The 24169-nt window shown below is 42.9% G+C and overlaps 1 protein-coding gene across 3 annotated transcripts in view; it reads right to left on the bottom strand.

Moving 5' to 3' along the window:
* The window catches only part of prkar1b (protein kinase, cAMP-dependent, regulatory, type I, beta), a 162741-nt gene that overhangs the window by 47114 nt on the left and 91458 nt on the right, over positions 1-24169 (bottom strand). For all 3 annotated transcript variants that reach the window (XM_073060190.1, XM_073060188.1, XM_073060189.1), the window contains exons 5-6: positions 17432-17493; positions 1854-1900 (exon numbers count right to left, since the gene is read on the bottom strand). In XM_073060190.1, the coding sequence (XP_072916291.1) occupies positions 1854-1900; positions 17432-17493 (109 nt within the window). The remainder of the gene's footprint in view (positions 1-1853; positions 1901-17431; positions 17494-24169) is intronic.

Raw genomic sequence — 24169 nt, forward strand, 5'->3', positions numbered from 1 at the left:
GTGTGTTACAGACAAGTGAACCAGCAACGACGTAACAGATTGACGATAATGTGGAGAAATGTGAGGTCATCCACTTTGTTAAAAAATAGAAATATTTAAACTGGTGAGAGACTGGAAGGTGTTGTTTAGGGGCAGTTGGAGGTCCTTGTAAAATAAGTAACTGAAAGCTAGTAAACAGGTACAGTAAGCAATTTTAAAGTTCAAATGATAAATCCTTTTGTAATAAGAACCAATTTAGGTACAAAGTAGAGATGTTTTGCTCCACTTTTATATGGAACTGGTGAAACCACATCTGGAACATTGTATATAGTTCTAGAGTCTACATCAAGGAAAGATACATTTGCAAAGACCAAGTGCAGCAAAGCTTTATCAGACTGATTCCTGGGATGGCATCTTCATTATTTCAGGGGAGATTAAGTAGACCTGATTTAAACTTTTTTGAGGTAAGAATGAGTTATGATCTAATTTAAACTTTCAAAACTCTTATGAGGGTTGGCAGGGTATGTGTAAAAATTATGTTTACCTTTTGTTAAGTGTCAGAATTATGGTTCATAGTGTTAGGGGAATGGACATCTGGTACAGTGATAAATTGAATTTCTTCACCACGTAGGCAGTGGCAGGTCATTTGCAAATTACATTTAACACCAAGATATATATTTTATTAAAAGAATTGAGGGAATGAAGGTTAGTGTCACAGTGAAAGATGAGGCATGAGCTTGCTGAATTGCAGAGCACGCATAAAAGGAACAGCGGCTCCTTTTGCTGCTACTACTTTTGTTCTCAAAACAAATTGTTTCAACTGGTCCAGAGGACACAGGCTTTATTTGAAAAGGTTACTTTCAAATAGTTTATGAAGCTGGCTTCTCGGGATTAGCATTGATTTATTCAGATGCAAGGAGAATAAAACTTTGTGATACAATATATTAGCAATTTGAAACCTAGTTGGGACATGCTTGATAGGAAAAGCAGGCTTAGAATTTTGGTTCTGAACAATCTATACCACTGACATGTTCCATCCCTCATACTGAGTGTTATGAACTAATTGAGAAATTCTTCTTAGTCAAAAATTCCATTACTGATGTTTCAATCAGATATGAGGGCAAAAAGTGAGGCAGATGGATCATGTTATTTGCTGTACAGAAATTTGCTTTCTGTTTACTATTTGCACGATTTGTCCTCTTTTATACACTGGATGTTTGACAGTCTTTGTTGTGTGTATTTTTCTGTAGATTCTATTGTGTTTCTTTGTTTTGTGCCTGCAAGAAGATGAATCTCAAAGTTGTATATGATATACATACTTCGATAATAAATTTGAACTTTGAACTTTAGTTAACATAAAACAAACTTACATCATGATAGAAGTGCAAATTACCTAATTATTTTCTAACATTGTGATTATAATTAAAGTAACCAGCTTTGTACAATATATCAGACCAATTTATAGCTCTATGGCTTCTAAATAGGCTTATGTACAAACAGGCCAGTCCATTTTCATTTGAGCTGATCTCATTTCACACAATTAAACCAAGCAAATAAAGCACCTGGAACAAATAGCCTCGGGCACCATGTTGTGGCTTTAACAGACACTGATGTGAGGGAGCTACAGCAAGTGATCAGATGTTAAAGTGTTTCTTTGCAGTAAATTACTACACCATTAATAGATTACCCTGACCAAACAGGTGCATCGTATTTAGTGAAGGTCATCTCTGTGGAGGTCCGTAATGCCTACAGGCATTCATCAATGCCATTAAATTGTGTTTATTTGCATATAATATCTTAATTTGCATCATATATCCTTACCCTAAAATGAAAATAGAAAACCATTAAAAAACCACAATATTTCAAACACTTACATCAACTTCACCCTGATCGATTACATAGAAGTTGTCACCCTCATCACCTGGTAACAGAAATAACAAATACAATATACTTTAAATTAAGTTTAAGTTACAGAGTTTAAGTCAATAATTCTCTTCACAAAAGACTGCACTTTAGGATGTTTTAGTTGTTATGTCAAAAGACTACATGCAGTAACAAGCTAAAGAATTTCTTGACAAGCATTAAGGATATTTTAAGACCTACTCTTTATCTGAAGAAAAAAATCCTCTCTCTCAAGTTTCATAGATAAATTATTTTTTGACATGGAAACCAAGAGTCTCTGAAGTCTTTACTCAAGTTCACAGGCTCTGATCTTTCAAAAGAAGAGCTTTATAGTTGCCAGATTTGTTAAGACTGCCTAATCCACCCTCCACTTAGCCCCATCTTTTCAAGTACCAGTACTTTGTTGAGTAGCTCAATCACAAGGCTACTTCTCCTTTTCATTTATATTCAGGATTTAAACTCATGAAATCTATTTAGCCTCAAATGTCAATGTTTCTAAATGTCTAAATTTCTTTTATTCTACAACAACATTTTGAGATATTTTTGCCTGTTGGTGGGAGGATACTGTAGTTGTAGGATGAAATAGAAAAGTCCTTGTACCTACTTATTTTTGCTTCTAATAACCACTGGAAGAAAATACATCTCAGCAAATGTTTGTGAAGGTACATTTGAATCATACAATAATAGAAGAGAGAAAGAACACAAGAAATACATCCCTTAGTTCACTGTACCTGTGTCAGCTCTTTGAAAGTTGATTTGCCTGACTCAGAACTTTTTATGCATGCTCGCAAATCTTAAACCATGGGTGGCTCTGCAGCACAGGAGGGAAGGAAAAGGAGTGGGAGAGCTATAGTGATATGGGATTCGATTGTAAGGGGAATAGATAGGCGTTTCTGCAGCCGCAAACGGGACTCCAGGATGGTATGTTGCCTCCCTGGTGCAAGGGTCAAGGATGTCTCTGAGCCGCTGCAGGACATTCTGGAATGGGAGGGTGAACAGCCAGTGGTCGTGGTGCACATAGGTACCAACGATATAGGTAAAAAACGGGATGAGGTCCTAACAAGGTGAATTTAGGGAGTTAGGAGATAAACTAAAAAGTAGGACCACAAAGGTAATAATCTCTGGATTACTACCAGTGCCACGTGCTAGTCAGAGTAGAAATAGGAGGATATTTCAGATGAATACGTGGCTTGAAAAATGGTGCAAGGGGGAGGGATTCAAATTTCTGGGGCATTGGAACCAGTTCTGGGGGAGGTGGGACCGGTATAAACAGAACGGTCTGCACCTGGGCTGGAACCAATGTCCTAGGGGGAGCGTTTGCTACTGCTGTTCAGGAGGCTTTAAACTAATGTGGCAGGGGGATGGGAACAAGTGCAGAGAGACAGAGGGGTGTAAAATGAGGGTAGAAGCAAAAAGTAGTAAGGTGAAAAGTAAAAGTGGCAGGCAGGCAAATCCAGGGCAAAAAGCAAAAAGGGCCACTTTTCAACATAATTGTATAAGGGCTAAGAGTGTTGTAAAAACAAGGCTGAAGGCTTTGTGTGTCAATGTGAGGAGCATTCGTAACAAGGTGGATGAACTGAATGTGCAGATAGTTATTAATGAATATGATATAGTTGGGATCACAGAGACATGGCTCTAGGGTGACCAAGGATGGGAGCTCAACATCCAGGGATATTCAATATTCAGGAGGGATAGACAGGAAAGAAAAGGAGGTGGAGTAGCATTGCTGGTTAGAGAGGAGAATAACGCAACAGAAAGGAAGGACATTAGCCTGGAGGATGTGGAATCGATATGGGTAGAGCTGCATAACACTAAGGGGCAGAAAACGCTGGTGGGAGTTGTGTACAGGCCACCTAACAGTAGTAGTGAGGTTGGGGATGGCATTAAACAGGAAATTAGAAATGCATGCAATACAGGAACAGTAGTTATAATGGGTGACTTCAATCTACATATAGATTGGGCGAACCAAATTGGTAAGGGTGCTGAGGAAGAGGATTTCTTGGAATGTATGTGGGATGGTTTTCTGAACCAACATGTCGAGGAACCAACTAGAGAGCAGGCCATTCTAGATTGGGTATTGAGCAATGAGGAAGGGTTAGTTAGAAATCTTGTCGTGCGAGGCCCCTTGGGTAAGAGTGACCATAATATGGTGGAATTCTTCATTAACATGGAGAGTGACATAGTTAATTCAGAAACAAAGGTTCTGAACTTATAGAAGGGTAACTTTAAAGGTATGAGACATGAATTAGCTAAGATAGACTGGCAAATGATACTTAAAGGGTTGACGGTGGATATGCAATGGGGCAAGCATTTAAAGATCGCATGGATGAACTAAAACAATTGTTCATCCCAGTCTAGCAAAACAATAAACCAGGGAAGGTAGTGCACCCGTGGCTGACAAGGGAAATTAGGGATAGTATCAAGTCCAAAGAAGAAACTTATAAATTAGCAAAAAAAAGCGGCACACCTGAGGACTGGAAGAAATTCAGAGACCAGCAGAGGAGGACAAAGGGCTTAATTAGGAAAGGGAAAAAAGATTATGAGAGAAAGCTGGCAGGGAACATAAAAACTGACTGTAGAAGCTTTTATAGATACGTGAAAAGAAAAAGACTGGTCAAGACAAATGTAGGTCCTTTACAGTCAGTAACAGGTGAATTGATCATAGGGAACAAAGACATGGCAGACCAATTGAATAACTACTTTGGTTCTGTCTTCACTAAGGAGGACATAAATAATCTTCCGGAAATAGGAAGGGACCAAGGTCTAGTGAGATGGAGGAACTGAGGGAAATACATGGTAGTAGGGAAGTGGTGTTAGGTAAATTGAAGGGATTAAAGGCAGATAAATCCCCAGGGCCAGATGGTCTGCATCCCAGAGTGCTTAATGAAGTAGCTCAAGAAATAGTGGATGCATTAGTGATAATTTTTCAAAACTCCTTAGATTCTGCATTAGTTCCTGAGGATTGGAGGGTGGCTAATGTAACCCCACTTTTTTAAAAAAGGAGGGAGAGAGAAACCGGGGAATTATAGACCAGTTAGTTCGACATCAGTGGTGGGGAAAATGCTAGAGTCGGTTATCAAAGATGTGATAACAGCACATTTGGAAAGAGGTGAAATCATCGGACAAAGTCAGCATGGATTTGTGAAAGGAAAATCATGTCTGACAAATCTTATAGAATTTTTTGAAGATGTAACTAGTAGAGTGGATAGGGGAGAGCCAGTGGATGTGGTATATTTAGATTTTCAAATGGCTTTTGACAAGGTCCCACACAGGAAATTATTGTGCAAACTTAAAGCACACGGTATTGGGGGTATGCTATTAATGTGAATAGAGAATTGGTTGGCAGACAGGAAGCAAAGAGTGGGAGTAAACGGGACCTTTTCAGAATGGCAGCCAGTGACTAGTGGGGTACCGCAAGGCTCAGTGCTGGGACCCCAGTTGTTTACAATATATATTAATGATTTAGACGAGGGAATTAAATGCAGCATCTCCAAGTTTGCGGATGACACGAAGCTGGGTGGCGGTGTTAGCTGTGAGGAGGATGCTAAGAGGATGCAGGGTGACTTGGATAGGTTAGGTGAGTGGGAAAATTCATGGCAGATGCAATTTAACGTGGATAAATGTGAGGTTATCCACTTTGGTTGCAAGAACAGGAAAACAGATTATTATCTGAACGGTGGCTGATTAGGAAAAGGGGAGATGCAACGAGACCTGGGTGTCATTGTACACCAGTCATTGAAGGTGGGCATGCAGGTACAGCAGGCGGTGAAAAAGGCAAATGGTATGTTGGCATTCATAGCAAAAGGATTTGAGTACAGGTGCAGGGAGGTTCTACTGCAGTTGTACAAGGCCTTGGTGAGACCGCACCTAGAATATTGTGTGCAGTTTTGGTCCCCTAATCTGAGGAAAGACATTCTTGCCATAGAGGGAGTACAGAGAAGGTTCATCAGATTGATTCCTGGGATGTCAAGACTTTCATATGAAGAAAGACTGGATTGACTATATTCACTGGAATTTAGAAGATTGAGGGGGGATCTTATTGAAATGTATAAAATTCTAAAGGGATTGGACAGGCTAGATGCAGGAAGATTGTTTCCGATGTTGGGGAAGTCCAGAACGAGGGGTCACAGTTTAAGGATAAAGGGGAAGCTTTTTAGGACCGAGATGAGGAAAAACTTCTTCACACAGAGTGTGGTGAATCTGTGGAATTCTCTGCCACAGGAAACAGTTGAGGGCGGTTCATTGGCTATATTTAAGAGGAAGTTAGATATGGCCCTTGTGGCTAAAGGGATCAGGGGGTATGGAGAGAAAGCAGGTACAGGGTTCTGAGTTGGATGATCAGCCATGATCATACTGAATGGCGGTGCAGGCTTGAAGGGCCAAGTAGCCTACTCCTGCACCTATTTTCTATGTTTCTATGTTTAAATCTGCTTTCTCTATCATTTACAAGCAGCACAATATGGATCACAACAAAAATTTCCTCCCTCTTATTTCTGTGGTTTTGATTATTTTTGTCAATTGATATCTTCTGATTACTCATCACAGTGTCAATGGAAATTTATATATTCTATCAAACTCTTAAGGATTTTGAATGCTTCTATCAAATCTCTCCCCAAGATTTTTGTTTCAATAAGAATAGTCTCACGTTTTTCCATCTTTCCATGTAACCGAAGCCAATCAACCTTCGTGCATTTCTGTTCACCTCATTAAAGGAAGGAAATGGAAACTGTGGAAAGAGTATTGAAGAGGCTTACCAATTCATTGCCTGGATATAGAGAGTATTAGCTAAAAGAAGAGGTTGGTCAAACTTGGGTGATTTTCTCTAGAGTGTCAGAGGCTATGGAGGGAACTTGTAAGAAGCACAAATAGAGCAGACAGTTAGAATCTTTATCCCCAGGGTTGAAGTGTCATATACAAGAGGACAACATGAGGAATGCAATAAAAGGAGATGTACAAAGAATTTTTAAAATGCAGATTGGTGGGTGCCAGGAACAGACTCTGCCAGGCGTTGTGATGGAAGCAGATACGATAGTGGTATTTAAGGAACTTTTTACATAATATGCAGGAAATGGAGGGATATGGCTTACTTCTGCTCCTATATCTTATATGGATTCTGTGCAGGCAAAAGAGATCTAGTTTAATAAGGCATAGTGTTTGGAACAGATAATGTGGGTCAAAGGGCCTATTTTTGTGTTGTGCTTTTATACAGTCTGACTAGAAAGTAGTTATATCTTCCAAACTGTGTGGTCTAAAATTAGATACAATGCTTCATTCATAAATACATAATTGTTTTAAAGATTCACTGTAATTTCCTTTGTTTAGTAAAACCCAATTTATAAAGCCAAGATTCTCATATGCCAGCACATATATTCTTCACATTGCCAAATAGTGGAAGTACTTTTCAATGTTACTGTTTATGTTTCAAAATTGCCTATCGACAGTATTCTGCATCTCACTGCCGATAAGACATCAACTGGCTCGACTTCAGCACTGCTCTCTCCCCCTCAAGCCGTACCCTCTCTGAACGCACTGTTTTTCATTCTCTCTGCACCAATCTCAACCTCCCCAACAAACCTGCAGACAAAGGGGTGCTGTTACAGTGTGGTGGATGGACCTCTATCTAGCTGAGGCCAGGCATCAACTCTCAGATACCTCCCTCTTACCTACCCCTTGAAAAGGACCCCACTCCAGACCATCAGGCCACTGTCTCCCACACCATCACCAATCTCATCAATTCTGGAGATCTCCCATCCACTGCCACCAAACTCACAGTTCCCTTAACCCACACTGCTCATTTCAAGGTCCTACCCAAGATCCACAAACCTGATTGCCCAGGTAGGCCCACTGTCTCTGCCTGCTCCTGCCCCTCTGAACTCGTATCTGCATACCCTGAATCTATTCTATCCCACTTGGTTCAGACCCTTCCCACATACATCCACTACACTTCACATGCTCTCTACCTTCTCAACAATTATCAGTTCCCTGGCCCTGATAACCTCACTTTCACCATGGATGTCCAGTCTCGATACACTTCTATCCCCCGTCAAGAAGTCCTAAAAGCTCTCCACTACTTTCTCGACAAAAGACCCAACCAGTTCCCTTCCACTACCACCCTCCTCCGGCTGGCAGAATTCCTCCTTCGGCTCCTCCCATTTTCTCCAAACTCAATGAGTTGTCTGGCAAGATGTCAGAGTACATCTGATGAATGTGCGATAAGTACAACTGTGGTTATTATTGAAATTTGAGTGACAGGACAGAGAAAGAAAGCGAGTGATAAAAAAGGGAGATGAAATAATAATGTGGTCTGGGGGCTGGTGGCTGATACAGCATCAATCATTTTAATCTCATCATCTCTGTAAAATAATCCACACAATTTATTCAAAATCTACTTACATTTGACACACCTTTTTTAAATTAAAAAGTTCACAGGATGTGGATGCTTTCTTAATTGCCTATAAAAGATGGTGACAGATCACCTGCCGGAATTACTGCAGTACAAGTTGGAAGGTGCCCCCAAGGTAGGGAGTTCCAGAACTTTGATGCAGTGATAGAAAATGAAATGGTAATTTGGTTTTCAGAGTGGTGTGAGATATGGAGTAATGTTGCCCTTAACTTTCGGAGGGATAGTGGCCGGGAGTTTGGTACACGTTATCAAGGATATTTTGGCTGATGCTGCAATGAGTTCCTTACATCAAACATTCAAAGTTCAAAGTAAATTTATTTTCAAATTACATATATATCACCATATACAACACTAAGAGTCATTCTCTTGCAGGCACACTCAATAAATCCAATAACCACAAAAGAATCAAAGAAAGACTGCACCCAACAAGATGAACAAACAACCATTGTGCAAAAGATACACTGTGCAAATACAAAAGAAAAGTAACAATATATAAGCAATAAATATTGAGAAAGTGAGATAAATGGTCCTTGAAAGTGAGTCCATAGGTTATGGGAACAATTCAATATTGGGTGAGTGAAGTTCAGTGAAGTTATCCCCACTGGTTCAACAGCCTGATGGTTCAGGGGTAGCAACCATTCCTGAACCTGGTGGTATGAGTCTTGAGGCTCCTGTACCTACTTCCTGATGGCAGCAGCAACAAAGGAGCATGTCCTGAGCTGTGCTATCCCTGATGATGGATGTTGCTTTCCTGCGACAAGGGTCCAAGTAGGTGTTCTCAATGTTGGGCAAGGCCTTACCCATGATAGCTACTTTTTGTAGGATCTTCCATTCAAGGGCACTGGGGTTTCTACAGCAGGCTGTGATTCAGCCAGTGAAAATACCTTCCTCACAGATTTACAGAGATTTGTCAAAGTTTTAGATGTCATGCCAAATCTTTGCAAACTTTTAAGGAAGTAAGGGTGCTTCCATGTTTTCTTTCTTCATTGCATTAAGCTTACTGTAACGTTGTGGTGAGGAAAAGTGTGAGTATTTAAGGATACCGATTAAGCAGGCTGCTGTGCCTTGGAGAGCAGCAAACTTTCCGAGCACATTCAAATAAATGGAGAGCAGAGATTATTCCTCTGTACCATGCACAGATGGAGGAAAAACTATGGGAAGTAAACTGGCAAGTCACTCACCAGATATCACTCAGCCCTTGAGCTGCTGCTGTAATCACACCATTACATGGCTTTGTCCAAGTGAGCATCTTCATTTATTATCACCCTTTGTCCCTCATTTCCTTTTGTATTCAGCATGGTTTATCACCAGATTAGAAAACCAAATCCTGTATGGCCATTAGACCAACTATTAGGCTCTTGAACCAGAGGGGATAATGCCACTCAGTTTTACTAATCCCACCACCGAAATGTTCCCACTAAACTGAACACACTTTCAAGGATTCTTCATCTCATGTTCTCATTATTTATTGTTTATTCATTTTTTATTATTATTTTGCTTTTTGTATTTGCTCAGTTTGTTGTCTGGTGTTTGTCCATCTTGTGCATTAGTTCATTTATTCTATTGTGTTTCTTTGTATTTACTGTGAATGCCTGTAAGAAAATGAATCTCAGGGTGGTATGTGGTAACATTTACTGTATGTACTTAGATAATAAGTTTACTTTGAACTTTGACATACAAGCAGAATCAAGCTCTTCAGTCTATACAGTCTGCTCTGCCATTCGATCATAGCTGATTTATTAATCCTTACCATAAATCTCCTTTTGTAATTTCATTTTAACATATGCCTTGACTACAATATCTACTTATGTACCAGCTTTAAAATAACACATCTCCAAGGCACATCGCAGGAATGCTGTCAATCAATAATTAAATTCTGCCGACCAGGAAATATCAAGCTAGGTTACCAAGAGATTTGTAAAAGAAGATAGGTTTTAATCAGCATTGTTAAAGTTTTTACCAAATCAAGTACAATGCATGTTTTTAATGTAGGCCTTTTAAACATCCATTAACTGCTCTTTTGTTTGGCGGCTTTCATATTGTCCCACATGACATTGAACTTTCTAATCTAATCAGTATACACTCAGTGCCCCACTTCATTATGTACGTCAAGAACCTAATAAAGTGGCCACTGAGTGTATGTTCGTGATTTTCTGCTGCTGTAGCCCATCCACTTCAAGGTTTGACATGTTGTGCATTCAGAGATGCTCTTCTGCACACCACTGTTGTAACACATGGTTATTTGGGTTACTGTTGCCTTCCTGTCAGCTTAAACCAGTCTGACCATTTGTCTCTGACCTCCCTCTATAATAAGGTGATTTTGCCCACAGAAATGCCACTCGCTGGACGTTTTTTGTTTTTTCCTCTGTAAACTCTGGAGACTGTTGTGTGTGAAAATCTCAAGAGATCAGCAGTTTCTGAGATACTCAAACCAACAATCATTCCACAGTCAAAGTCACTTGGATTACATTTCATCTGCATTCTGATGTTTGGTCTGAACAACAAACTGAACCTCTTTATCATGTCTGTATGATTTTCTACATTGAGCTGCTGCCATGTGATTGGCTAGTTAGATATTTGCAATAACAAAGCAGATGTATAGATGTACATAATAAAGTGACCACTGAGTGTACATTTCTCAAGATCCATATTAAAAGTAGATTCCATTATAAGAGCGAGAAAATCTGCAGATGCTGGATATCCAAGCAACACACACAAATGATGGAGGAACTCAACAGGTCAGGCAGCGTCTATGGAACTGAATAAACAGTCAAAGTTTTGGGCCGAGACCCTTCATCAGGACTGGAAGAAAAGATCAGAAGTTGGAACAAGAAGGTGGGGGGGAGGGGAGGAAGATGGTAGGTGATAGGTGAACCCAGGAGACTGGGAGGGGTGAAGTAAAGAGCTGGGAAGTTGATAGGTGAACGAGATAAAAGGGCTGGGGAAGGAGGAATCTGATGGGAATTGATGAAGCCCATGGAAGAAAAGGAAAGGGAAGGAACACCTGATGGAGGTGATGGACAGGTAAGGTGACAAGGTGAGACATTACAAGAGAGTTGATAGTGTCTGAGGAGAGGAGAGGGTTGGGGTTTGCACGGAAGGTGGAGTGGGAGAAAGATTGAGTCTGCGAGGATCCAACAGCTGTCAGTGAGACCAGAGATAGATGGGATTGCAGAGTGGTGGTGGGGAAGGGGAGACTGGGGGTCTAGAAGAGTGCCAGTAGTGTCCGAGGAGAGGGGAAAGTTGGGGTTTTCAGGAAGGTGGGGTAGGAGGAAGATGGAGTCTCCAATTCCTCTCATCTCTCTCATTTTATCTCCTTACCTGCCCATCATCTCTCTCTGGTGCTCCTCCCCCTTCCCTTTCTTCCATGGTCTTCTATCCTCTCCTATATCCTCCTCCTTCTGCAGCTCCTTATCTATTTCACCTATCAACTTCCCAGCCCTCAACTTGACCCCTCCCTCTCTCTCGGTTTCACCTATCACCTACTACCTTGTATTTCTTCCTCCCCCCCCCCCCCCCCCCCCCACATCTTATTCTGACTTCTCATTTATTTTTCCAGTCCTGATAAAGAATCTCGGCCCGAAATGTTGACTGTCTTTTCCATAGATGCTGCCTGGCCTGCTGAATTCCTCCAGCATTTTGTCTGTGTTGCTTCCGTTATAAAGGATAAAGCCTACACAGTTTCATACAGCTATACACTTCCTAAAGGAACAGCTATTGCAAGTTATTTGATTCTTATATTATCACCAGTTGTGCAATTCCTATACCAGTGCAGCACCCTCTTGCACCAATGCGCAATACAAAGAAGAAAGCACAGGAGAGATCCAATGTTCGCGAAGATCCCTGGAAAAGGCTGCCTTATATTTAAGGAGAAGCAGTATATAAAATTAAATGACATGTGTTCTGCTCTTCCTGATGTATTTTTAATTACTAGATCTCAGTGCTTACTTCTGGGTTCACAGCTGTTTCGATTGCCTGTTATCATGTTGTTAAGCAATTAGCTTTTGACATCAGGTCAGCCATTTTATATCTTTCTACATTTTATTAAATAGTTAGAAGCACTTGTTAGAAATCAAAGAAATTTCAATCAATATAGATGTAGTGTATATGGATTTCAGCAAGGCATTTGATAAGGTACCCCATGCAAGGCTTATTGAGAAAGTAAAGAGGCATGTGATCCAAGGGGACATTGCTTTATGGATCCAGAACTGGCTTGCCCACAGAAGGCAAAGAGTGGTTGTAGACGGGTCATATTCTGCATGGAGGTCGGTCACCAGTGGTGTGCCTCATTCTGGGACCCTTACTCTTCATGATTTTTATAAATGACCTGGATGAGGAAGTGGAGGGATAAGTTAGTAAGTTTGCTGATGACACAAAGGTTGGAGGTGTTGTGGATAGTGTGGAGGGCTGTCAGCGGTTACAGCGGGACATTGATAGGATGCAAAACTGGGCTGAGAAGTGGCAGATGGAGTTTAACCAGGTAAGTATAAGGTGGCTCATTTTGGTAGGTCAAATATGATGGCAGAATATAGCATTAATGGTAAGACTCTTGGCAGTGTGGAGGATCAGAGGGATCTTGGGATCTGAGTCCATAGGACACTCAAATCAGCTGTGCAGGTTGATTCTGTGGTTAAGAAGGCATACGGTGTATTGGCCTTCATTAATCATGGAATTGAATTTAGGAGCCGAGAGGTAATGTTGCAGCTATATAGGACCCTGGCCAGACCCCACTTGGAGTACTGTGCTCAGTTCTGGTCGCCTCACTACAAGAAGGATGTGGAAACCATAGAAAGGGTGCAGAGGAGATTTACAAGGATGTTGCCTGGATTGAGGAGCATGACTTATGAGAATAGGTTGAGTGAACTCGGCCTTTTCTCCTTGGCGCAACGGAGGATAAGAGGTGACCTGATAGAGGTGTATAAGATGTTGAAAGGCATTGATCGTGTGGATAGTCAGAGGCTTTTTCCCAGGGCTGAAATAGTTGCCATAAGTGGACACGGGTTTAAGGTGCTGGGGAGTAGGTACAAAGGAGATGTCAGGGGTAAGTTTTTTACTCAGAGAGTGGTGAGTGCATGGAATGGGCTACCGACAACGGTGATAGAGGTGGATACGACAGGGTCTTTTAAGAGACTTTCAGATAGGTACATGGAGATTAGTAAAATAGAGGGCTATAGGTAAGCCTAGTAATTTCTAAGGTAGGGACATGTTCGACACAACTTTGTGGGCCAAAGGGCCTGTATTGTGCTGTAGGTTTTCTATGCTTCTATGTAATATTAAAATCTGCCTTTCATTAGAATGCTGAGAAGTAAAGGCTGTCCCCGTGTTACGTACGAGTTCCGTTCCTGAGTCTGTCTTTAAGTCGGATTTGTACGTAAGTCGGAACAAGTATATCCGGTATTATTTAGCGTCAGTTAGTTAAACGTTTGTCTTAGTATATACTATATATTTTATCTTTCTATGCATATAAAACACTTAAGAAACGTATGTATTCCAATAAATAAATCACTGCGTTGCTTAGTAATAATTATAGCTTTCATCGGGGCAGGGCCTTTCACAGGCTCCATCATTCTCACTTTATCCATTATAATTTAAAATTGTTCCGATCGTTGACCGACTGTAGCCTAATGCTTTTCCAATGACCGATGGTGTTTCACCTCTTTCCAAATGCTTTATTATTTCCACTTTATTTTCAATCGCGATCGCTTCCTGTTAATGGAACAGAAAAACTGTGGGCGGCAGGTCCCAACCTGCGCCGGCTCCCGAGGTCCGCTGGGTTCTAAGACCACCGCACTGAATTCCCCCAGTCCTAAACTCCACCGCACTGAGACAGGTTAAATGGGACAAGTGGGGGCTGTGCTGGGTTTGGGTATTTGATCCTCCACAATATTTCGCGTGGGAATTTAAACTGGAGGTGGCAGTTTTTTTTTACAAGGTCGAGTTGCGAGCTCGACATCAACCCGGCACGGATAGTACGGGAGTCACTGGATCGTCATCAACCCGGCACGGAAGCCATCTGTCAATGGATCGAACTCGGGAACAAGCCCAGCGCTGATCTCATTGTGCCACCAGCCAACCAGAGCAGGGTGGGGGATCAGGTTGAATCTTACTAAGAAAAATTTAAGCCAAATACAAAGTTAAGCACTGAACACAGTGTCAACGGCAATGACTTAAAATGGCGGACGGCGTCATGATCTGACTTAAAATGACGGACGGCATTCTCCTTCCTCAGTTCGTAAGTACGAGTTGTCCGTAAGTCGGACGTTCGTAACTTGGGGACTACCTGTACTGTCTTTTTACACCATCTCCTTACGTACTGTAATACATTGGCGAATAATAAAACTGCCTTCAACTACTGCTACACCGGGACTGGAGTTACCTGTCTAGATTAAGAAAACGGGGAAAACTCTTGAGCAAGGGAAAATTACATGAATCTCCCTAGAGAAAAATAAGCTTTGAAAATAAAAAATTAAACATTTCACATTTTAATGACAGCTAATCTTCTTTATTAACAACTATTAAAGGCACACTGACAAGGAATGAGTTAGGACGTCTTGGCCCAAAACATGCATTATTTATTCCTTTCCATAGATGATGCCTGTCTGCTGGGTTCCTCCAACACACTTGTGTGTTTTACTTGATTTCCAGCATCTGCATATCTGGAAAGGAATGATCTGTCATTCCCAAATTAATGAAGTTTACAGGCAGAGAAAGGAACAGAGGAGAACTTACTCAAAAAGATTTAGATAAGCTATGACGCTAGAATAACTGAAAGTTGGTGGCTTGGATTAATCATAAAGATAACAAATTAGATCAATAACTGTTTTATGAGCAGGCTTGCAATACCTACATACAGTATGTAAGCTACATTTTAGAGATGGCGTAATTGTTGTTAAGTGTGCAAAGGATGTGATGGCAGAATCCTATAACACACACCTGTAACTAGAATTCCATACCAGAGATTGAGTAACATGTACAATTACTAAATTTCAAATTATTTTATGACGTCTTGAGCAACGGAGCACTCTTCCCATCTCTTGGCTTGGCCGAATATCCTTGCTCAAAATGAACATTCTTCCTCATCTGCTCTACCCAATACGAAAGATCCCAGTCATTTTTACCAAACAAATACTTAAAAAAATAAATGTCTGGTTTGTTTCTTTCATCTGGAACAAAAGAATACCCTGTATTAAAATGTCTAAGTTACAGCTTCCCAGTAGTCTAGGGGGTCTGGATTTTCCAGACGTCAAAAAATATTAATTAAGTTCCTTTTTATCTTATCTGGTTGACTGGGTTTGCAGGGACCCCTCCTCAATTTGGCTAGACATTGAAGTTGCACAAGCAAAATGCCCTCTTATTAATTTGCTTTTCCTCAATAAGATGAAACGCATTAAGGAATATTGTTGCAATCCAGTAGCAATTAATACAGTCAGTTCTTGGAGGGTGGCGCGACAAATTGAGGACAACGCAGCAAAAATATCACCCTTCACTCCAATAACCGGCAGTCCAGGTTTTCAGCCTGGCATAATGGATTCTGGATTTAAACTTTGGATTTCTAAGGGTATTTTCTATCTAGGAGATTTGTTTGAGGAAGGAACAATGATGTCTTTTAGTCAAACATTACAGAAATTTAACATACCCAACAAGGATCTTTTTCGTTTCTTTCAGATAAGAGATTATATACAGAAAAAAACATCGTTAACTGATTTCTATAGTTCTGACATAGAAAAGAGGGTGTTTCATTCTAAGGGTGAAGTCTCCATCAGTACTTTTTACAGCATCCTGAGGGAATGTTCTTGTGGAGAGGCTGAGCAGCTGAGAAGGGTCTGGGAGGAAGAGCTGGGAGTAGAAATTACAGCTGAAACATGGGAAGACATCTGTGATAATGCAAAGAAGATTTCAGTTTGTAATAGAACTAAAGCATTGTAGCTCAAAATTCTGCATAAAACCCATCTGACTCCAGATCGTCTCTCGAAACTTAAGACTGGGGTTCCTCCAATGTGTTCTAAATGTAAAGTAAATACTGGAACTTTCACCCACTGATTTTGGACTTGTACCAAACTTCAGGCATACTGGAGTGATATTTTGGGTGAAATGGAAAAGATTCTGAAGATGGAGCTTGATCTGGACCCAGTGTCTTTTCTCTTAGTCTTACCCAGCAGTCGTATTATTAATGCACATCAGAAAAAACTTTTTAACATCCTTACTTTTTGGGCGAGGAAGAATATTTTACTTTGTGGGATATCCGATAAGGCCCCTGCACTTTTTGGTTGCGTAAATTAATCATGGAATACATTCCTTTCAACTTTTTGACATGTATGGTACACTCAAAAACAAATAGTTTTCATAAAACATGGCAACCTTTTCTGCAGTATATAGATGTAAACCTGCCTGCTATACTAATAAGGGCTTTTGTATAGGATGTTGTGGTGATGTCTACATTTTGATGCAAGTGTTCTGATAGCTGCTCTCTGTGAGGGGAAGAAATGTAAATGTATTTGGAAATTGAAAGTTTTGTTATGCTGAGCAAAAATTTTTTTTTAAATTATTTTATGACATAAAGAGAAAGAAAGGTAAGAAAAGGGAATATGTATTTTGATCTTTTTAAAAATTTTCCATGCACGTATACAAAGGATCACTGTTGAGAATTCTCACAATAAACTTTGAAATACATTAATAGCTTAGTATGTCAATAGGTAATTCACATATTAGAAAATCATAGGGGTTTGAAAGCCACATGTTAACTACACACATCTGCCATTAAGTAAATAAGATAGAACTTTAGTTGTACAGGGAACAATGAGCTAAAATACCAGATAACATTGTTTTGACTGAGATATGAGTGTTAGCCTGGACCCAGCTCCATATTCAAATTGTACCATGGGATCTGGCCGACAGAGGCATGGTTTAATATTTCAGTTGAAAAATGGTGTCTCAGCACAGCACATGTACAGCTTAGCATGGAGGCAAAATTGGGATTAAGAGCCGTAATGATCTAGGGCTATTATTTCCTAAGTCGACATCAACAAAAGCTGGACACCTGAAACACTGGGAAATTTCCTGTGCCAAATAAAAATCAAACCTTCAGAAGATAAAAAAATAAAATTGATCCAGCAAAGTTAATCTTGTCTAAAGTATCATAAATATTACCTTGCTGAATGACAGTTTCACCTGCAATGTGGGTTACAGGAAACATGGCATCAAAGATGTCACTGTAAGAGAACAAAACAGAAAGAAACTGAAACATAACAGCTGAAATTTCCTTAATGTACATATATGATGAATGTTTTTTTTCAGAATATTAGTTGTTAACATAAGTAGCAGCAAAATTTAAAGTAAATTTATTATCAAATTATGTATATCACCTTAAGATTCATTTTCTTTTACAGTAGAAATATGATAGTATCAATAAAAATCTGCACAAAAACAAGAGTGACAAACAACCAATGTGCAAAAGAGGAGAAACTGCAAATATTAAAAAAAAATTGAGCAAGATGTACATAAGATGTAGCAACAGATGAAACATCTGCAGCAGGCCTGTACTGTCAACAAATAAGACCATGATTAAATTCAAACTTAACCCCCAACTTTACCTTCTTGCTACTCCACCGATTAACACCAATTTTTGTGAAGTCTGAAAAGTTATATCAAACCTGAATATACTTATTCATTTAAGTTCAAGTTCATTGTCATCTCACTGTACATATACACAACCCAACAAAACAACATTCCTCCAGAGCACAGTGCACCCACAAAGCAAACAGTGCCTTCTAGAAGTATTCAGCCCACAAACCTTTGTTCACATAAATGAGCATTACAACCAGGGATTTCGATCAATTCAACTGAGATTTTTTTTATTTGTGAATCACGCGTTCCCTTGTTTCACAGTAGAATCCAAAACACGGAAAGTCATATAAAGTAAAAAACTAAAAGTTCAAAAACTGAAATGTCAGCATTCAAAAATATTTATCCCCCTTTTCTCAGTACTTAGTTGAAAGACCTCTCACTGTTATTGCAGCCAGTAGTCTTTTTGGATAACTCTCTATTAGCTTTGCAGGACGTGATGGGGCAAGATTTGCCCATTACTCCTTGCAAAATTGCTCAAGCTGTGCCAGGTTTGTTAGGGAGTGGTGGTGGACAGCAATCTTGGAGTCTCGCCACAGATGTTTGATCAAGTCAGGACTCTGACACGCCACTCAAGGACATCAATTTTCTTTATTTGCAGTCATTCCATAGTTTTTCTGGCAGCGTGCTTTGGGTCGTTGTTCTGCTGAAAGACGAACTTCCTCCCCAGTTTAAGCTTTCTGGCAGAGGCTAACACATTTTTATCCAGGTTCTGTCTGTATTTAGCAGCATTCATCTTCTCATCAATCCTGGCCAGATCTTCAGTCCCTGCTGCTAAAAAGCATCCCCAGGCATAAATCCACCAGATTACAATATCCTAGTGCAATGATGGATTTAATGCATGTAAAAACTATTAGCTTTATCCACTGTAAGGTTAACAGGAGATGATTAAGATAATTAAATATTTCATTCACATTTTAAAAAATAATTTGTATTTGCTTTGCAATACCTTGTTTTAGGCTGAAGCTTTGTAGAATTTTCTATAATTCAGTTTGTTTAGGCATGGCGTGATGTAAGGGCCAAAGAATCAAGTTTATCAGAAATGTTTGTCAATGCAGCCACCTCTAGAAACACTGGGTTCATTGTAAAATTTCCATGAGTCGTCTTGTTGAAGTTGCCCCAAACATGGCTGCTGATATTAAAGTAATCAATTTTGAAATGAAATCTTGATCCCCACTCATTGGAAGGAAGTAGCACTTTAGTGGAACAGTCATTAAATGTTCCTAACAAACAAAGTGAAAGCCCAATGATGTTTGGAACAAGCTCACATCGAATAATACAACGATTTTAGACAGATGAACTACTAACATATTGAGTCAGCCAATATGTATACCATGTCCGCCAATAAGTTGAAAGCAAAGCAAAACATGAAGGAATATCTACAGCCAAACTGTACATTGTACAGCAAAACCTCTACAAACTGTTATTGCAGTAATTTCTCCAGCAATCCATACCTGCATAATGCAAGTGAAAACTTCTCCAATTTGTAGTGAATGGATTAATGTTAAATGCACATTAGGGATGTGTGGTGAACTACATATACCTGTCTGGACATGCCCCCACCTGTTGACCACTGACCGTGGCTCCTCCCACAGACCCCGGTATAAAGGCGATTGAGGCCTGAGCCCAGCCCTCAGTCTCCAGGATGTAGTATGGTGGTCAACTACTGCTTGTTCTTTCTTCCAGTCAATAAAAGCCGATATCTTGCCTCACGTCTCAGAGAGAGTTATTGATGGTGCATCAATTTTATTGACTGGAAGTTTTAAAACATGGAAAGTATTTTACATCCAGAAAAATTGGAATTGGACCCCCAAGCCCCTGAAGCAGCTCTTGCCTTTGAACTCTGGCTTGCATGCTTCCAATCATACTTGGAGGAGGTTAGTGCGACTGAGCCCGCTGTTATGCACAGAATTCTCCTCTTGAGAGTCACCCTGAAAGTTTACTCACTTATCAGGGACCTGCCGACCTACCAAGGGGCACTGGACGCCCTCAAAAGGCAGTACCTGCGGCCGGTGAACACCGTCTACGCAAGACATCGCTTAGCTACACAACGACAGTGGCCTGGAGAGTCGAGCGCCGAGTTTCTCCGAGCCCTACAGACACTCGTGCAAACTTGCGACTGCAAAACTCTCACGGCGGAACAGCACGCGGTGCTCCTCGTACGAGACGCCTTTGTTACGGGGATCAGGTCAGTGTACGTGCGCCAGCGGCTGCTGGAAAATGCCGATCTTACCTTACGCTCGGCGATTGAGACGGCCGACACGCTGGAGGCTGCTCTGCACAACACTGACGCTGTCCAGCCGCACGATCCCCCGCCGGTTCCGTGGACACCTCAGACCCTGCCGCCGCCGGTTCCCGCGAGCGAATTCGCCAACACCGCTGCCAGTCGCGATTCCACAAACTCCCCAAACCCGACCACAGCTGCTGCCAGTCGCAAGCCTGCGCGGTGTTACTTCTGCAAACTCGAAAAGCACCCCCGAAAACGCTGCCCAGCCTGAGAAGCGACCTGTTCCAGCTGCGGGAAGAAGGGCCAGCTTGCCAAGGTCTGTAAGTCTAAACCACGAACGGGGTCGGGCAGCGCTGCGTGTGAGGCATGGGGGCCGCCATCTTGGTCGCTGCCATCTTGCCTGCCCGCGTCGTGCGAGGCATGGGGGCCGCCATCTTGCATGTCGGGATGGGGGCGGCCATCTTTGTCGGCGTCAACACACCCCGCCCCCTACCCACCAGTGCTTACTGGGCACCAAGACAGCAGTTCAACTCTGGCCTCCGTAACCCTCGACTAAAGCGCCCCACACCAGCTTGCAAGGTCAATGATGGACATCCTGGTGGAGGGGCACAGGACTAGCTGCCTGTTTGACACAGGCAGCACTAAGAGTTTTATTGACCCAGACATGGTGCAATGCTGCGGACTCGTGACACGGCCGGTAAGCCAGAGGGTTACCATGGCTTCTGGGTCGTATTCCACAGGCATCCGGGTGTGTTGTGTAGCGACATTGGTGGTGCAGGGCACAGAATATCGGAACTTTGCGCTACTGATCATGCCTCAACTGTGCGCACCTGTGCTATTGGGGCTGGACTTCCAGAGCCACCTCGAAAGTGTGACTATGGCATATGACGGGCCCCTCCCACCACTCACTGTCAGGAATCCTCCGTTTTGTGGGACTTCGTCATATACCCCACTACTGACCACACACACACACCGATCCACACATCCCACTCAGCACCATGCCGACAGCTGCGCTACTGACACCACTTGCAGCCTCTCCACCCTCAAGATCCCTCCCCCACCGCTGTTCGCCAACCTGACCCCCGACTGTAAACCTGTGGCAACTAAAAGCAGGAGGTACAGCGCGGGGGACAGGGCCTTCATTCAGTCAGAGGTGCAGCGGCTGCTCAGGGAGATCATTGAGCCAAGTACAGGTCCTTGGAGGACCCAGGTGGTTGTTGTTCAGACCGGGCAGAAAAATAGGATGGTCGTGGACGATAGTCAAACCATCAATTGGTTCACACAGCTTGACGCGTACCCCCTACCCCGCATCGCGGATATGGTCAACCAGATAGCTCAGTACAAGGTGTACTCGACAATAGATCTGAAATCCGCTTATCACCAGCTCCCCATCCGCCCAGAGGACCGCCCCTACACCGCCTTCGAGGCGGGCAGCAGGTTCTATCACTTCCTGCGCGTCCCATTCGGTGTCACAAATGGTGTCTCGGTCTTCCAGAGGGAAATGGACCAGATGGTGGACCAGTGCCAACTGAAGGCCACATTTCCCTATCTGGATAACATCACCATCTGTGGTCACGACTGGCCGAATCACAACGCCAACCTCCAACGATTTTTCCAAGTGGCCAAAGCCCTGAACCTTACTTATAATAGGGACAAGTGTGTGTTCGGAACCACCCGACTCGCTATCCTTGGGTATGTCGTGGAAAACGGGGTCATTGGCCCTGATCCCGACCGTATGCGCCCCCTGTTAGAACTCCCTCTTCCCACCACCCTCAAAGCCCTCAGACGATGCCTGGGCTTCTTTTCCTATTACGCCCAATGAGTCCCCCATTACGCAGACAAGGCCCGCTCCCTGGTTAAGTCTACCACTTTTCCCCTCTCTGCCGAGGCCTGTGCGGCCTTCAGCTGCATTAAAGGGGACATTGCCAAAGCAACGATGCATGCGGTGGACGAGACCATTCCCTTCCAAGTAGAGAGTGACGTCTCCGATTTCGCGCTTGCTGCTACCCTCAATCAGGCAGGCAGGCCAGTAGCATTCTTTTCTCGTACCCTTCAAGGCCCTGAAATTCGGCACTCCACGGTGGAGAAAGAAGCCCAGGCCATAGTGGAAGCTATTAGGCACTGGAGGCACTATCTCGCCGGCAAATGGTTCACCTTGCTGACTGACCAGCGCTCAGTTGCGTTCATGTTCAGCAACCAACAGCGGGGCAAAATCAAAAATGATAAAATTTTGCGGTGGAGAATAGAACTCTCCACCTACAACTCTGATATCCTGTACCGGCCTGGAAGGCTCAATGAGCCCCCTGATGCCCTATCCCGTGGAGCATGTGCCAGCGCGCTGCTCGACCAGCTATACGCCCTCCATGCACACCTTTGCCACCCGGGGGTCACCCGATTTTACCATTTCGTGAAAGCCCGGAACCTGCCATACTCCCTTGAGGACATCAGGACGAGGACCAGGGACTGCCAAGTCTGCGCTGAGTGCAAACCGCACTTCTACCGTCCTGAAAAGGCGCAACTTATCAAGGCCACCCGCCCCTTTGAGCAACTGAGTGTTGACTTTAAGGGCCCCCTTCCCTCCACCGACCGCAATGTCTACTTTCTCAACATTATCGACGAGTACTCGCGGTTCCCCTTTGCCATCCCCTGCCCCGACACCACTACCACGTCTGTCATAAAAGCCCTGCGCCAGCTCTTCACTCTGTTTGGATATCCCTGCTATATCCACAGTGATAGAGGGTCCTCCTTTATGAGTGACGAGCTGCACCAGTACCTGCTGGCTAGGGGCATTGCTACTAGTTGGACCACGAGCTATAATCCCCGGGGAAATGGACAGGTGGAGAGGGAGAATGCCACAGTGTGGAAGTCAAAAGGGTTGCCGGTCTCTCGATGGCAGGAGGTCCTCCCCGAGGCACTCCACTCTATCCGCTCCCTGTTATGTACGTCCACCAATGCCACCCCTCACGAGCGCCTATTCTCTTTCCCCAGGAAGTCTGCCACTGGGACCACCCTACCAGCTTGGCTGACGTCCCCAGGGCCAGTGCTGCTTCAGAAACATGTAAGGAGCAATAAATACTCCCCGCTGGTCGAGAGGGTTCACCTCCGACATGCCAACCCTCAGTATGCTTACGTGGTCTTACCTGATGGGCGGGAGGACACGGTCTCCGTCCGCAACCTGGCGCCTGCAGGAGCAGCAGACCACTACCCCGAACACTCCACGGTAACTATGAACCCTGTACCCGAGGTGACACCGCGCACACCGAGCCCTACACAGACTCCTCACGACACTCCTATAACGGGCGTCTCGCACGCACAAATACCAGGCGCCTCGCACACGCATGAGGGATCACTGACGCCTAGTGGGCTGACACCTCCAGTTAGGCCGGAACCGGCACAACCACCGTCTCCGGTGCAATCACCACCGGCACCTGTGCATTCACAGCCAGTGCTACGTAGATCGCAGCGACAGATTCGACCACCTGATAGACTTAACCTGTAAATATACTTGTAAGAAACTTCACCCCATGGGGACTCTCTTTTAAAACAAAGGGGGGGTGAATGTGGTGAACTACATATACCTGTCTGGACACCCCCCCCCCCCACCCACCACCGCTGACCACTGACCGTGGCTCCTCCCACAGACCCCAGTATAAAGGCGATTGAGGCCTGAGCCCAGCCCTCAGTCTCCAGGATGTAGTATGGTGGTCAACTCCTGCTTGTTCTTTCTTCCAGTTAATAAAAGCCGATATCTCGCCTCACGTCTCAGAGAGTTATTGATGGTGCATCAGGATGTGATGTTAATCTCAGTAAAATTTATCAACACAGCCAAGAGGCATTGCTGATTGGTTAGGAATCAAAATGCAACCATATACAGCCTACTTTTGCCCTTTACATAGCTTATGATAGCATTTTAAGTTCCAACTCAGTAACAGCATCAGGCTTTCCAAAAGACAATAAAGGACATTTAGTTCCACTCAATCATAGCATATTCTACTGCTTGTGGATGTAAATTAATAAAGCATAGATTTAATCTAAAC

This window comes from Hemitrygon akajei, chromosome 11, assembly GCF_048418815.1.
Source record: "Hemitrygon akajei chromosome 11, sHemAka1.3, whole genome shotgun sequence".
NCBI lineage: Eukaryota > Metazoa > Chordata > Chondrichthyes > Myliobatiformes > Dasyatidae > Hemitrygon > Hemitrygon akajei.